The sequence below is a fragment of the Molossus molossus genome, unplaced genomic scaffold (assembly GCF_014108415.1).
Source record: "Molossus molossus isolate mMolMol1 unplaced genomic scaffold, mMolMol1.p scaffold_m16_p_9, whole genome shotgun sequence".
Lineage (NCBI taxonomy): Eukaryota > Metazoa > Chordata > Mammalia > Chiroptera > Molossidae > Molossus > Molossus molossus.
Genome location: NW_023425403.1, coordinates 60,888,935 through 60,905,888, shown reverse-complemented (window position 1 = coordinate 60,905,888; position 16,954 = coordinate 60,888,935). Strand labels below are relative to the sequence as shown.

The window sequence follows — 16,954 nt, the reverse complement described above, 5'->3', positions numbered from 1 at the left end:
TTTCTGAATCAGAATCTCTGGGAGTGGGGCCCAGGAATCTGGGATGATTTTTTTCCCAGATGATTCAGATGCTCTAGTTTGAGGACAACTGTTCTTCTGCAACACAAAATGCTTAGGTCAACTAGATCCGTTAGCATTTCTCCCTCAAATATTTATTACCTTTCACCAATTACTGCAAATATAAAGAGAAAATGAAAATAATGCAAATGCTGGAAAAGGAGCCCTACCACACAGAAGGGGAGTTTTTGTCGCTGGAAAGTGCTCCTGGCCTTTGGTTAAAGATCAGGTTCAAGAGTATGTATATACAATTTAAATTCTCAAGGTCAAGAAAGAGATATGACTCATCACAGACCATATGGGCAGCGTGCTTTGTCCTCCTTCGCATGGAGACTAACCCGGAAAATGCATGTCCTTGCCGAGTGGCAGCAACACACAATCTGAAGGGAAAATAAGGCAGCAGCACGTCCAGGCAAGTGGGCAAAGATAAAGTGCCTGTTGTTCAGGGTAGAGCCATGAAGGGCCCAACTCTGTGCAGTTGAAATAGCTCTGTGCAAGGTTGCTGAACCCAAGCCCTCAGCTCTGACCCTGTCTTAAGTGAGTCAGGCCCCCTACCCTGAATCTCTACACCAACACGCGGACCAATATCCTGGCACCACCAGCCCACACCTGCCACTGATCCCAAATCACCCTGGAGGGAGGACAACGCAATGACCTCCAAGTGAAAACCATTCTGCTCCAGATGGGGAATTCTTTTCGAGGACGTGCCTGGGGTTCAGACCTGAGCCAGTGGGTAGGTTTACATGGACCTACATCCCTGTCCCATGCTCGGTGGGTGGCAGTGTCAGTACAACATGGGAAACAGCCCTCCAGCCCACACTGTCTCGCAGCCTCCGTTCAGTGGCACCTCACAGGCACAATGGGTGAAAAATGGATTTGTGCTGAAGGAAGAGGCAGTGCTAGTGGGAGGTAAGCAGTGGTGCGGATGCAATGGTCTCTCCCCTAACAAAACGACATTAGCTATTCATAAAGCAAGGTATCTGTAGACCTGGATTTGAGAGTCTTGGTGAAATCTGCAGCTGCTGGCAGCCCAGATGTGTCAAAGGACACACACTGGAGAGTTTCTGCTTAGAATGAGAACATGGTCCAGATAAGGACCCTGCTCACGGTACACATTCAGTGAGTGGTAAGAGTCATTGCTGCTCTTCAGAAATGGCCTTTTAATAATTCAAAACGCACAGCGTCCTTCAGAGCTCAAGAAAAGCCTCCATCCCTAAAACCTAGGGAATGACATCACTCTTGGAGCAGTTCCCACTCTGTGATTCCGGCTCCAGGCCCAATGCAGAGGGTACGAAGAGCTGTCCCTCCCCTCCGGGGCCCGCGGGAGCACCCCTGCAAATCCGCGATCCACGGTGCCCTTCACCTCAGCCACATGCCAAATACTGCGCCAAGCAAAAGGCGACTCGCGCTCCAGAAAAAGGAAGCTCACAAACTTTCTAAGAATAAGGGGCCAGATGGCATAAAATGGTTTTATTTTCTTTTGACCCACAGACAATAAATGCAATCGCTTTAATCACAAAAATCACCATTAAAAACTGAATGTCACTCAACGTCTTGGTTAGACCATCACACACACTGATGCTTACGCTGATTTAATCAATGCTTTGCTCTCAAAAGCCATTTGGGTCTCCCACTTATGGGGGTGGGGGAAGAAAGACAGGGAAAGAGAGAGGGAAGAAAGAACACCACACCTAAACCACATCACTGGCAAAATCTAATCTCTCAGGAAAGTATTATTTAGACAACGAGGTAATGGTATATAACATAACATATGACAATATCAGGCAACTCACTTTTAATGACACAGGATTCTCTCCTCTTCATTTCAAGGAAAACTAGTTAATGCCGACGGTTTCCCCTGCACAGTGCAGCAGGAAGATTCAGCTGTGGCATCGCTAGCCAATCGCAAGACACTGCCAGCTGTTTTTCTTCAGTCTACAAATCCATTCACTGCTTCTAGAGGTTTATTTTAAGTAATCTTTTAATTAATAGAGAAAAATGAATGTCCAATGATGCTATTCTTCTTCCATTCTATCCATACTATTTTCAAACATTTGTCTTAGGTAAAACTATATTTGGTGGAGAAGAGAATCACATGATTAATCCAGGTTTTTCCTCCTCAAAGTGAGCTGGTGTGTCCACCATCCCCACATCAGGCTCAGAAAGCCCCTGGCTGAGATTACTTTCAACCCACAGATACGTATGCTTTCTCCATTGCTATGGTCGCAAATGCAACTGAAATGCAGGTTGAATGAGCAGATTTCAGACAATCACTCCACATGCAAACCTGGTTCCCTCCTAGAAAGCCTGTGTCACCAATCTACAATCACTTTAACTATTCTAGGCAGAATAAAATCGTGGAAACCTATCAGCTGCCAGATAAATGCCCATCATCTCTGCTCTTTCCTGTTATTACTGCTAGGGGGGGAAAATGAAGGCTGTTATACAAAAATTAGACGCATGTCCCTACAATTCAACACATGAAGTCAAGCTTAAGAACACAGAATTCAAGCCAGCAGCTCCTCCTACCAGTGTGCTTGGAAACCGCATTTAATCTCTGCACCATTTCTTCCAAAGCCATCTCCTCATTTCTCAGCCAAAACCTCATCCTCCGGCAGAACAAAACGATCCTCTGCAGCTGCTTTCCTCTGCACCAGAAGGTGCTTCATGGGTGGGGTAGCACGAGTGGGGAGGGGGCGCGGCGGAGAGGCTGGGGGGGCCCGGCAGCGCCTCCCTTCCCTCCATTGGTCCCCAGCCCCGCCAAGGGGCGCGCCCTGCGCCAGGGTGGGGGCTGCTCAACGGAAGCGGAAGCATGCCCGCCCCGCAAGTCCCCGCAGCCACCAGGGAGCTCCGCCGCGTGCAGCCCTGCGGTCACCTGGAAGCCTTGCGTGTGCACTCGGACGGTCACCTGGAGGCCCCGCGTTTGCACGCCCAAGGTCATCTGGGAGCCTCAAATGCGCACCCCCGAGGTCACCAGCGAGCCCTGCGCGTGCACCCACCCTTGTAACCTGGAACCCAAGTGTGTGCGCCCACCGATCGCCCGATCGCCCGACAGTCTTGTGTGTAACCCTCAGGGAATTCAGCCCGCAGCTCTCACCAGCTCAGAGGCTCAGCCGGCCCACCCTCCCCAGCCGGGGCTCTCTGCACCCCCTCCCCCACCGGAGAGGCAGGAGGGACTGCAGGAGCAGCCGCCGTCCAGGCAGCCTCGGAACCTGCCCGCCCCCCTTTACCTCCAGCAGTCCCTGGGCAGGTGCAGAGGCCGCAGCAGCCGAGCGCACCCTGCCCGTGCCTCCGCATGCCGCCCGGGCAGTTCCAGTCAGTAGGTCCTTGGGTCCTTGGTGGGTCCTCGCGTGGCCAGGTGGACCGGCTGCTCCCGCAGCAGCGCCTCCTGCCCAAGGACGCAGGCTGGGAGGGAAGCGCGCTGCAGGCCCTCCGACCTCAGCATGGTTGGCAGGAAGCCACTGTGTGCATTCTACACCTCAGTGCCTGCAGATGCAAGTCATGCGTGTGCAAGGCCATGGCTGCCACATCCCAAGGACATGCAAGAACACGGGTGTGCACACTGGGCCCTGCCATTCTTTTGTGGTTGGCATTTCAGGGAGCATGTTCTTTCTTACTGGAGTATTTCAGGAAGAAGTGCTTATTTTCCTGAGTGGTTTGGGAAAGCCAAGCAAGGAGTGGCAGAAATTCAAACTGCCACTCAGGTCAGTACAATGTGTGTGCCAACATCTCCTGTGGTGACTGTCAGGCACCGAGAGCTGGGCGGAGGGGTGAAAAGATGAAGGTGAAACAGCATTTGCCCTCAGCAAGCTCATGAGTCTGGGGGACAAGGGAGGTCTGCAAACAAATCATTGTGAGATGAAATGAAGGTGTACACAGGGAAGGTGTGGGGTGAAACTATAAAAAATTGCTTTTTTTTTAAACATCAAAATCTACTGAAGTTCAGCAGTTTTTTGTTTGTTTGTTTTGTTTGTTTGTTTTTTTTCTCTGCTGCTGGTCTGTGCTTCTGTTGCCTGGGGATGGATGTCTGAGTTCAGCAGTTTTTTATGGTTCAGAGTAGAGCCCAATGAGGGGAGGAGTCTGGAAAGGTATCACCACAGGGCAGACAGTGAGCTTTCTCCTTGTGGACAAATGTCCTGTTCTGACCTTCAGTGAAGCAAAACCCAGCTTTCCTGCAGCCACATGAGCCAGACACAATCACTCATCCCCCTCCCCATCACAACCACCTGCCTCTGGCTTCAGGAAGGCCAGTCACCTGACAGAGTCCTAAAATGCAGGCCCTTTTTTCCCCAAAGTGCAGTGGGTGGCATCCACCTTCCCACCATTCCAGAGGCGATGACACCCATACTTGTCCGTGATACCCACACCTGTCTTTGGCCAAAACTGGCTTCGGGCCACATTCCCTCAGGCCTCTCAGATACACATGGCCAGGTCATTCCCTCTCCCAGGCCTCTCCACTTCCTCCCTTTGCTCCTCCAGCACAGAAGTGTACTCAAGTGGTATTCACTGGAATTGCTCCCAAAGACCTGTTAACCCAGATGACCAGAGTTTGTGATCTGGGGGGACAGGAATGTGCATTTCTAACAGGACCCCAGGTAATGGGGATGATGCAAGTTCAGTAAGTTGCCCCAGGTCACACACCTGATAAGATGCAGAGGCAGGATTTGAACTCAGATGTGTACAAACACAGACCCAGAAAACAAGTGTTTGCGTCAAAGAAATGTTGTCTCTCAACTGGAATATTATTTGCAATGTCCTTGCAGTTAGACAGGGACAGTTGGGTAAGATCCCAAACTCCACATGGCAGGAAGAATCTCAGCCCGAGTGTCCCTGGAGCACAAGCCTGCTTTCCATGCTACCTCGCCCCCTCCCAGAGAGGAGAGGCAGGACAGGACTGTTCGTCCCTCTGCCTGAGGCCAGATGGCACAGGTGGGAAGGTGGAACGTAATGTTATACCTGGATATCCAGCGTGTCCTCTTAGCAACTGTTCCGGAAAGTTAGTCATGAAAGGGAGGTGAGAAACAGGAGAGCTGGAGGGGTGTGCAGGCCAGGTTCTGAGAAACCAGGAGCCCACCCTGAGACAGCTGGGGGACCTTCAGGTGGAGGGGAGGGGAGGCGGCGATGCGCCACTGTGAGAGGTAACCGGAGAAGGAGGCAGCCAGGCCTGGGTGCAGCTGGACGCTGGCCATGGAAAGTGAGGACACACGCATTTCCTGCACTGCCTTATCTCACATCAAGGGTGTGGGGGCAGGCAGCAAGGAAAAGGGGGAGACTTGGAAATGGCCCTCTGAAGAAATCTGCAACCATTAACACAACCTCACTCCTGAGCTGGAGTGGAGCAGGTGTAACCTCTGATGAGCGGCATCCTGGAGCATCAGGAATTTCAGGCCACAACTGGACTCCTGAACAATTTCTTGCTGGGAGCTGGGAGCTGGGAGCTGGGCCCGTGCTGGTTCCAAGGTGCAGGGCTGAGCAAGGCAGGCAGACTCCCTGCCCTCGAGGGGTTTCCACTCCAAATGGGGGCTGGCCATTAACGAGGACACACATCCCTGGTAGCAGATGGTGGTCTGGCTGGTGAACAAGGTGTGTCAATTGGCACGATCCCCTCGGGAACTGCTGTGAAGCCGCATGACAGAGACGCACGGCCCTGTTTCAGCGACACGCTCTGCCAGGTGCACATGGACTCCAGTGTTTGCAGCAGAGCCACTGACACCACGAAGGAGGAGGAGGGGAGGGGAGGAGGGAGGCGACAAGGGGGGAAGGGAGGAGGAGGGGAGGGGAGGACGGAAGGCAGCACAAGCCCATCAGCAGCGGACTGGATAAATAAGGTGGGCTGTGGTCACACGATGAAAACCATGCAGCAGTAGAGACGCGTGGTTTATATCAGTTGAGCTACAACATTGAGTTGCAAAGAACAGTCAAGTATGACTCCATTTATACCTAATTCAGAAACTAAGCTATGGAGTATTAGGGACACATGGTATTGGTCCCCAAAGTCCTGAGGCAGGAGGTAAGATGATCTGAGGGGAGAGGTGCAGGGAAGCTAACCCCGTTACCACACATTTTACCTCATGAAGAGGGGCTGTAGGGCTCCTCCTGAAGAGGAGCAGGGAGCTGGGGCCAGGGGTCTTCATCCCTTAGTCTCTGAGGACGGGACTTCACAGAGGGGCAGGGTCTGGTGAGAGGAGAAAATGGACAGGGGACTTTGGTTGTCAAGGTGTGGGGCTGCGGGAGGAGGCTGCCCATGAAGAAACATTGGAGATGCCACCATCTTACCTCTAGACCACTGTTCTCAACCTAAATCCCAGGTCTCACCTGGCTCTCTGACAACCTTGTTCTCCTGACCCTCTGGACCCAGCAGCATCCCCACCCAGCACCCAGGATGACAATCCCCGTGCCCAAGACTCCCACAAGCTACCTTTCCTCTAACCCAGGGCCAAACATTCAGCAAACAAAAGGCAGGATTCACCCAGGGCACTGTGAGCATCCACTGCAGAACGTAAACAGGGCTAGAATGCACTCAACACCACTAATCAGCAGGGAAATGCACGTGGAAACCACAGGGAGATACCACTCACACCTGTTAGAATGGCTGTCACCAAGAAGACAAGAGATGACAAGTGTGGGTGAGGGCGTGGAGAAACTGGAATCCCTGCGTACTGTTGATGGGAATGTAAATTAGTGCAGCTAGTGTGGAGGGTCCTCAAAAAAATAAAAATAGAACTACCATATGACCCAGCAATTCCACTTCAGGGTGTATATCCAAAGGGAATACAGTCAGTATCTTGAAGAGATATGTGCACCCCCATGTTCACAGCAGTATCGTTCATGATAGCCCAGATGTGGAAACAATCTAAATGTCCTTCGAGGGATGAACGAATAAAGAAGATACGGTGTATATAGACAATGGATAATTATTCAGCCATAGAAAAGGAAATCCTGCCATTTGTACAACATGGACGAGCCTGGAGGGCATGACATTGAGTGTTAAAAAAAAACAGACAGCCCTGGCCGGTTTGGCTCAACGGTTGGAGCGTTGGCCTGCGGTACAAAGAGACCCGGGTTCGGTTCCCGCTAAGGGCGTGTACCTCGGTTGCAGTTTGTCCCAGCCCTGGTTGGTCGTGCGGGTGGCAGCCACTCGATGTGTCCCTTTCACGTCGATGTTTCTCTCTCTCTCTTCCTCTCTCTCCCTCCCGCTCTATCTGAACAAAAAAAAAAAATGGAAAAATGTCCTCGGGTGAGGATAAAAAAAAACCAAAAACAGACAGAGACAGACAAACATTGCCGGGTTTCACTTATATGTGGAATCAAAAGAAGAAAAGCCAACTTCATAGAAACAGAGAAGAATAGAAGAGTGGTTGCCAGAGACTGGGAGGAGGGTCAAAGGGTACAGACTCCCAGTTATAAGATGAATAAGATCCGCGGATCTAACGTTCAGCATGGTGATCGCGGTTAAGAATAAGGTATTGTATACTTGAAAGTTAGGAGAGTCGATCCTCAACATTTTCATTCAACACACACACACAGTGCTACGTGAGGTGATGGGTGTGTTCACTATCATCATCTTGGTAAGCATTTCACAACGTGTATCCAAACATCAGATTGTACATTTAAAGTGTATATAATCCTATTTGTCCATTATTCCCTCCATAAAGGTTTTTTTTAAAACATGAGTGAGATTTTTACGAGGATGAGAATTCTCCTTGGTGCAGCCATGTGACCAGGCCTTTCCTCTCTGCTCGGACATTACACAAGTCCCCGTCTTAGTACTTACTCCGGACCTTCCCCACTCTCTCTTGGACTGATGTAGAGCAATCGCCCTTCAGAAGGGGCACTCACAGTTTGGGTCTGCAGGCCACAGTGAAGTACTGTTTGGATGTGCTCCTCAGTGGAAACAGAACTGAAGCAAAGGTCGGGATGGAGGGTGGGCAAACCACCTGACGTCCTCGGTGTGCGTCCTGCCTGACAAAGCAAGGGAGGCGGGGAGGGGGGCCTTCTGAGTCCCTTCCTGCGGTGTGTGCTCGCAGGGAAACTAGAGACGGAACTCTTAGGTTTCTGTCTTTTTCATGGCTTTTCCGGTAAGGATGTCTGGAATCTACATCAACACAAAGTATAAATGGACAATCAGTGGACAAGGGTAGTTAGCTGGAAGATGTCCTTTTGGTGAGAAAAATCTGATAGAATGGCTGACTTGGACTAAAGCTCTCACAGACAAATGACCATTACATCTTGACGCCTAAAACAAGGAAATTAAGATAACATGTGTTTTTGTATGAGTACAAAAATCATTGTGTTAACTCTAGAAAATACGGGAAATGAATTCTAATAGGGTCAGGTGGAGATAGTCTTTTGTTTATCATTCTGATATACTTTTATACAAACTGTAACAATATATATTGTTTGTAACAAGTTTTTCATGCAAACTTTTTTAATGTTGCCACTCTTCTACATGATTTTAATAGCTGTATAAATGTTCCCTTGTGTGTGTTTTAAAACTTAATCAGATTTTTAAAATTCTTGATTATCATAATGATTAAAAAAAAAAAAACCCACAGGCATAATGTTTTATTCTCATGTCTGATTGTTTCTCTGTTAAATTCCTAGAATTACAGAGCAAAGGGCATAGCCTTTTTTAAAGCTTCTGAAATATGTACCTGACTTTTACATATGCAGACGTGTGTTAACATGCTTCCTCACCAAGGGCTGGGTTCAGCAGCTCTCCTTGGAGGGAGGGGCCTGGGGGCTCACCTGGTCCCCAGGGGGCAGCCTAGGCTGCTAAGGGCTTGCATGGGTTCTCTCTTTCTAAAATTAAACACAAAATTAGAAACTTACTAGCTAAAGACCACTGCCTAGAGTGAGGCACTAGCTGCCCACACCAGCCTCAAGGAGGCACAAACCACATCTCAAAGCCCCACACAACCTGGGTAACCGAAACAGCCATGGTCCCAGGGCTACCTCCTCAGAATCTTAGCAGATGGAGAGGAGCAGGTGCAGGCCTGGACAGGCTGTGCCTGAGAGCTGTCTGCCCAGGTCCACTTGCCCCTGGCTGGAGCCTAACTGCACTGAGGTCACACCTGTCCAGCCACATGCCACCTCCGTGAAAGGCATACTTGTTCAGGCCAAATCTCAGCTCTGCTTGAGGAGGCCTGAGTAACCAGACTTCCCTCCATGCTGGGCTTGTTTAAACAAAATGCCGTGTGCAAAATCTCCAGCCCAGGCTGCAGGCCAAGCCTCCAGGAATCTATTTTCTCATGATTCTAGAGGCGACAAGAGCAAAATCAAGGCGTCCACAGGACTCACTTCCTCTGAGTCCTGTAGGGAAAGGTCCTCCTGTGCCTCTTCCGGCTTCTGGTGGTGGCAGGCAGTCCTTGACTTGTGGCTGCATCTCCCAGTCGCATGGCCATCTTCTCTCCGTGTGTGTCTCTGTCCTCTTAGAAAGACAGCAGACATGGGATCAGGGCCCAGCCTGCTCCAGGGTGACTTCATCTTAACTAACTGCATCTTCAGTGACCCTCTTTCCAAATAAGGTCACATTCTGAGGCACTGGAGGTTAGGGCTTCAACATGCTTTTTTAGGGGACACAATTCAACCCATAACAGTGGATAAAGAGCTAAGAAAGATGATCTAAAAGACAAACACAGAGACGAGCAATTCATTAGGGATGGGGGCCTGGCGGTGGTAGGTGAGTGGTGACCGTTTCCCATGTGAACCACGCTCGTGGCCACCTTTCTGTTCTGCTGGGCAGGTATTATAGTCTCCACACAACTGGCCATTCCTTCCTACCCCCTCTTGTTGAAGAGTTGAGTGAATATAAAATTCTGAGATGGCAGACGAGGTTTAAAAAATAATCAAAGAACCCTCACCTCCAGCTCGCCTGGTGCGTAGGACACTCTGCCAGATATCCACCCGCCCATGGGAAGGACGAGGCTGTTCTGCAGGGGGAGCACGAGGCTCCCTCCAGAACCTCACATTCCCCGTGGCGAGCCCTGGGTGGCAGAACTGCGCGTGCGCACGGGGAAGCCCAGGCGGCGAGCCCCTGAGGATGGCGGCTGGAGGCGGAGGGCGCTTTCAGAGCTGACGCCTGTGTCCAAGCGTAAGCTGGTGCAAGCCGCTAACGGGGTGCAGCGAGAGACCTGGCACCTGGCCGGGGGTCCAGAGCTCCTGGGTCCCCTGGGCTTGAGGAGAGGAATTCTTATGCAGCTTTGGGATGAGATGGGTGAGTGGATGTGTAGGATAAATTCAACCTCAGACCCAATGTGTTTGTTCTGTGTAAAGTGACACATACCTTCCCTGCAGAAGAGAAAATTAATGTCCTCGGTGCTAAATTACTGTGGGAAGCTTTTAGCCCACCCAGCTAATTAGATTGCTTATTCATTTCCCAGCCTCCTCTCTCCAGGCATGTTTTGACGCCTTCCCCTGGTTCCGGCCCTCGTGGGGTGGTGGCAGGGAAAGCCAGCTGGGTCTGAGACATCTGTCCAGCAGGTGTCTACTTCTTTGCAGTCCCCAGAGCTGGTGGGAGGAAGTGGCTTCAGATGCCCAGCATGGGGGACACTTCAGGGCCAGCTTTACCAGGCCCCACCCCAACCTGGTCCACCTCAGCCCCTGACTGGTCACCCCTGCTGACATGACCTCCACCTGCAGTGGCAATCCAACTGGCTCCCACACAACCCAGGAGCTCCAGTGCCAGGACGGGCCTCACAGCGGGTCTCCTCCCCTCTCCGCCCCCTGCCAACACTTTCAGCTTCTCAGAGTAGGGGAAGCACCTCCCTGGAGGTGGGCAGGAAAGGGCTGCAGGCCCAGGCAGGGGGCAGGTACTAAGTAAGTAACGAGATGGCAGGTGGGGCCCTTCCTGTTGTCCCAGAATTTCAGCTAAGAGCCAAAGATGAAGACAAAGATGCCCAAATTCTGAATCAGAAACAGGTGTGCTGGGAAGAGCTGTCTGCTCTGGGACTCACTGAGGGACTGCACCCAGAGACCGGCCCTGGAGCGAGGGGCAGCGCTGGTGCAGAAAGATGATTCCTTCCTCCCATCCTCCCAGGGCAGGGTGGCAAGCTTGCCTCCCCAGAGCCTACGACAGGGCCTAACACAGCACGCTGACTGCGGTTAACATGCTGTGTTGTGTACTTACTTGAAAGCTGCTAGTAGAGAGGGTTGTAAATGTTCTCGCCCCTCCACACACACACACGCGCGCCTGATAAAGGTGGTAACTGACCTGATTGGGGTAATCATTTCTTACTACATACCTTACTACATTTCAAATCAACACACTGTACACCTTAAACTCACACAGGTCCTATGTCCGTTACATCTCAGTACAGCTGGGGGGGGAGGGGAAGGGCACTCTCAACAGATGGCAAATGAGGGACAGCCATCTAAACAGGGTTAAGAGGTCCTTGTGGCTGAGGTTTGGGGAGGACAGTTTCAGGCATGGAGACACCAGGGAAAGGCGGCCACCAGCACCAGCCAGAAGTGGGTCAGCGAAGACAGTACCCAGGACATAGCTAGGCAGGTTAGTCACACGAGTGTGTGTGTGTGTGTGTGTGTATGTGTACACGTGTGCACGGCTCTTCTGTGTCTGCCCCAACATGGAGCCACTGCAGGGAGGGCGGAGAAGGAAGAGCAGCCCCCCCACCCCCACCCAAGCCTCTGGTGCCCCTGGGAGGGCGGAAAGGGGTGGAGGAGGAAGAGCTCCAGATTGAAGTTTTTAAATGAATAGGACTCAACCTTAGAAACGAAACTGGAGCTATTTGAATGACCAAAAATAATAGGTAAGTATGGAATCAGAATAATATCACCGAGATCCCCTCTGTTAGGGTAACAAAAGGGGCTAATCTGGGCATGGCCACATCCGCCAGCGCCCTGGGAGAGTCTGGGGAACTGAAACAGACACTGTCCTGATCTCAGGTGGCATTTCCCAGCCGAGGGGTGGGAGGCTCAGGTTCATCAGATAGCCGTGGATGAAGGCCCCTCCCCACGGGGCCCGCTGCCCCAAGCTCTGCTCCTGTAGGAGCCTGTGACAGGCTCTGAAGCGCCATTCCTGAGCTCAGCAAAGAGCTCGGTCCCCTGGAAATGAGGAGTAGACAAGCCAGTGGCATCATCTGCTACAAGTCCACTGTGAATTCTGAGAGGAAATGTAAAATCAGTGTGTTTCCCCATTAGTCACAGCACCAGTAACACAGGAGCCAGGCAGGGACATGGCTTCTGTCATTTCCTGGGAGTTGTTTACGGAAATTTCACAAAGGTTGCCCAGCAGGTCATAAATGACCTCTAACCAATTGGGACAAGAACTCTGCAACATAGGAGTGACCTTCTGGAAGGACCGTAAGTGAGGGGGAAAAAAAGCCTCTTCAGTTCGAGTGCCCTTCTCCGGCAGAGAGTGGGCAAGTGGAAGGGAGAGCCGCTAACTGGGCCCTGCTCTGCTGGGACCCTGAAAATGAGAACCAGAAGGGCGGGGCCTCAGGATGGGGCGGGGCCACACCAGGCCTGGGACCCCATCCCGTCTGTCCTGTTCACAGGGACCCAGAACACTGGCTTCTTCAGATTCCACGTTATTGTTTTGTTTTTTTGGTACGTGCCCCTAGCGGGAACTGAACCCGGGACTCTCTGGTCTGCAGGCCAACACTCTAACCACTGAGCCAAACCGGCCAGGGCTATCATTTTATTATTATTATTATTTTTAATCATCACTCAAGAATAATTTTCCATTGATTTTTCGCATAGAATGTGAGGGAAAGAAGGAGGGAGAGAGAGAGAAACATTGATGTGAGAGAGAGACACATTGACTGATTGCCTTCCACACGACCCAGACCAGGGCTGGGGACGGACCACAACTGAGGTGTGTGCCCTTGACCGGAATCAAACCCGCAACTCTTTGGTCTGTAGGCCGAAGCTCTAACCACTGAGCAAAACCGACCAGAGAGGTTCCATATTTATCTAAATGTGTCAGCAGACTTGGTTGCAGCCCTGCCCCCCCCCCAGCTGTGCACCTTGAGCAAGTCATTTGGGGGCGTCACGCCTGTGCACCTCCTCCCAGGGCAGACCAGCCTCCAAGTCAGAGGGATTTCGCGTGGGAAACAAGCTCCTGCAGGCATAAAGCAGTAAATAAACACAAAGTGTCAAGTGACCTCTTCACACTCTCCTACTAGGCCTGTCATAGTCTGCTCAGGCCGAGTAACAAAATGCCCCTGACTGGTGGCTTGTCATCAAACAGATTGATTCCTCACAGTTCTGTAGGCTGGGAGTCAGAGTGGGGCACCACCTGGTTGGGTTCTGGAGAGAATCCCCTTCCTTGGGCCTTCTCTCTGCGCCCTCACATGGCGGGGGGCGGGGGGTTCTTGTTTCGGGGCACCCAGTCCATTCTGAGACTCCATTCTCCTGACCTAATCACCTCCCCAAAGTCTCACCTCCCAACACCATCACATCAGGCGTGAGGGTTTCAACAGGAATCTGGGGGACACAAACATTCAGGCCACAGCAGTGCCTGCCCCTATTTTATCTTCATGACAAGAAACAGTAACAAAAAATAACTTCATTTTTGACTTATGACTTTAAGCCGTATACCTGCCCAGTGTCTCACAGACTGGACCTTCAGAGAATCCCTTAGAAGCTCCCTCTCCCCTCCCCCGGGCAACCCGAGAGCAGGGCGGCGCCCAGCACAGCGGAGCGGAGCCCTGGCAGGGACACTGCTGGGCGACCCAGGCGCTCTGTGGGGGCAGGGGCAGGGCAGGGGCAGGGGAAGCCAAGAGAAGTGCAGCATACCTGATGTTTATAACTGCATGCCCAAGCAACCCTGCTCACTGCCACCAAAAGGACAGCCAGCCCCTCCGGGGTCCCCAGCTGAGGTGCTGCCGCAGCGTGAAACAGGACAGGAACAGCCTGTGAACCCGAGCTCGTAAATGACTGAGACAGCCATTGTGATGTGCTGGATGATGGTCCCCAAAGTCGTCCACAGCCTAGTCCTCAGAACCTGTGGGTGTGTCACCTAACGTGGACAAAGGACAGTGAAGACGTGCCAGCTACGGATCTTGAGATGGGAGCTCATCCTGGCAGGAGGGTCGCAGGCAGGGGAGAGACGTGCCGATGGAAGCAGAGGTCAGAGTGATTTGGGGCCACAAGCCAACGAATGCAGGTAGTTCTAGAAGCTGCAAAGGGCAGGAAATGGATTCCCCTCTGAAGCCTCCAAGAGGAATCTTGGTTCTGGAAGTCTGACTTCTGAACTGTAAGATAATAGTATGTATTGTTTAAGCCAATGTTTGTGGTTACTTTGGACAGCAGTAGCAATTAAGTGATGTAACCATGCACACCAAAACCTTGAGGCCTCATTCCACCCCAGAAGGACCTGACCACCCACCCCATCCAGAGTCCCCATGACGTGACTGTGAGGACCCACTGAAGGGCAGATGGCAGGGACAGGGCCACCTCTGGACAGAGTGAACACAGGCACCTCTTACAAACCCTTAGGCATCAGGAGGAAAAGACTTTCTTTGTGACAACCTGTGAGTCTGCTGCCCTTAGGGATAATAAACATTAAATTATTCACCTCCACCATGTAAATATTGTGATTATTCAGAAAACCTAGTGAGTGTGTGTGTCCATTCCTAATATATGTATTTTATAAATTTTCTTTCCTTTATTGATTTTAGAGAGAGAGGAAGGGAGAAGGAGAGAGATAGAAACATCGATTGGCCGCCTCCTGCATGCCCCCCACTGGGGATCAGGCCCACAACCTGGGCATGTGCCCTGACCGGGAATTGAACTGGCGACCTCTAGGTGCATGGGTCGACGCTCAACCACTGAGCAACACCAGCTGGGCCTAATATATGTATTTTAATTCTCATCCAAGGATACGTTTTTATTGATTTTTTAGAGAGAGGATGTGAGAGAGAGAGAAACATTGATGTGAGAAACATCTACCAGTTACCTTCCGTAAGTGCCCCAACTGGAGATTGAATCCATAACCTAGGTATGTGCCCTGGCCAGGAATCAAATCCACAACATTTTGGTGCACAGGACGATGCTCCAAGCAACTGAGTCACACCAGCTAGGACCCATTCCTAATATTTTAGATCTGATTTTACGGTTTCGTCAGGGAGTGGAGGGTCGGACCAGGGTCGCGTGTGCTCATGAATTGCACAGACGTCTGGCCAGGTCAATGCAGCCGTTCGATGTCATCGTGCATATCTGAGGTTGTGTGAGTTGTAAGGAATGATTCACTTTTTAGATTCTGACATCCCTCTTGCCTGTGTCTATGCTAGGAGAACGAAGTATTCGCTCTCATTGTGCGAGAACAGAATTAAGAAGATAAACAGACTGAAACAGCGGGGAATGCCTTTCACAGCTGAGGTTTCAGAAAACAGACAGTTTCCTTCACCATCTATTGTTCTGTGAACCCGCCTCAGAAAGCCCAGCCGCTCTCCCAAGATGACTCACCTACCCGAGGCACGAGCAAAGGGCACTGTTCTCAAGGAGGACAGCCCCACCCCCGGAGAGAGCCCCTCAACCCGAACGTGGGAGTCTGTGCCACGGGGGCAAGGACTGCGCAAGTTCTCTTCGAGACACACACTGCTCTTAAAAAAGGATGTCCTCGTATCACACCAGCTCCAAGAAGTTCTCCACGACAGCCCCAGATGGCAGGATATGTGTACATATAAATAACTGCCACACCAACTGCTCAGAGCCCAGAGGGGACACAGCGGCACCCGCATGCCATCAAAGGGAGCCTGAAGGGGGACTGTTGGGAGACAACTTTAGCACAATTTGTTCATTTTTTTTCTGAAAGGGACATTAGAGAGAGGGAAAAAAGCATTGGGTGTGTCTCAAACACATAGAAGAAATAAAAACAAGGCTTCAAAATTTACCTGGAATTTTATTTTATAAAATTCTCTAAGTAAACATTTATTAAGAATGCCACCATTCGGTAGAAATGCAGCTGTAATTGGGAGCCGACACTCCTTAGGGGTTTAAGAGAAGATTCTCAGAGATGCGCAGAGAGTCATGGTCCCTCTAGTTTTCTGGCTGCTGTCCTTGGTCCTCGGCCAGATCGCCCTCATCCCTGAACAGAGGACATCTCTGCTCAGCCCTCCGGTCCAGGTGAAGGTTCTCAGCAGCTGCTGCATGTATGTATGGCTTTGGGTCCATCAAAACCTGCAAATGGGGAGCTCGTCAAGGAGCTCACCATAGACCCCCAGGTGCCTTGCAAGCCCCAGGCGAGCAGCAATGGAACCCACGTGCAGGTTGCTTAGGTACCGTTCAGCCCATTGCACAGGTTGTGTAAGCACCAAGGTACAAGTGAGGTTTGAGAAAAGGAGAAGTTCATGGGGCAGGGGACACACAGGAAAAAACAGACAGCCTGTGTCCCTCACAGAGATGCATGGGTAGTGGGAGAAGGAAAGGACTAATGGAAGAAAAATAAGGGAGGTGAGTAGGGACGAGACTGGGCCATGAAATACTGTACATGTCAGATCGGTGAGGCTCCTGTCCCATCATCCAGACCAACACTCGTCCAGGAGCTACTGCAGAGGTGTTTTGTCAATGTGGTCAATTGACAACTGTCAGTTGACTTTAAGGAGAGCAGATCACTCTCCATCATGTGGTGGGCTGTGCCCAACCAGTTGAAAGCCTTAAGAGCAAAGACAGATTTCCCTGAGGAAGGGGAGCTCTGCCTCAAGACTGCAACAAAGAAGCTCTGCTTGGCGTTCCCAGCCTGCACCTACCCTGCAGATTTCAGACTTTCCAGGTCCTACCACTCCAGTTCCTTGAAATAAACCATATAAGGATACATGATTTGTGTCTGTATATCTCCCATTGGTTCCGCTTCTCCGAGAACCCTGATTGGCCTGGTCATGAGAGCCCATGAATGGCTGAAAGTCTTCATTCATTGGTTAATGAGGCATCAATG

The 16,954-nt window shown here is 51.2% G+C and overlaps 1 protein-coding gene across 4 annotated transcripts in view; it reads right to left on the bottom strand.

Moving 5' to 3' along the window:
* The window catches only part of MCF2L (MCF.2 cell line derived transforming sequence like), a 116,329-nt gene extending 113,664 nt beyond the window's left edge, over positions 1–2,665 (bottom strand). For 3 of the 4 annotated variants that reach the window (XM_036249712.1, XM_036249719.1, XM_036249718.1), the window contains exon 1: positions 2,587–2,665. In XM_036249712.1, coding sequence (XP_036105605.1) covers positions 2,587–2,665 — 79 coding nt within the window. The remainder of the gene's footprint in view (positions 1–2,586) is intronic. The other variant, XM_036249717.1, reaches the window with a different exon arrangement.
* Positions 2,666–16,954: the final 14,289 nt, after the last annotated feature.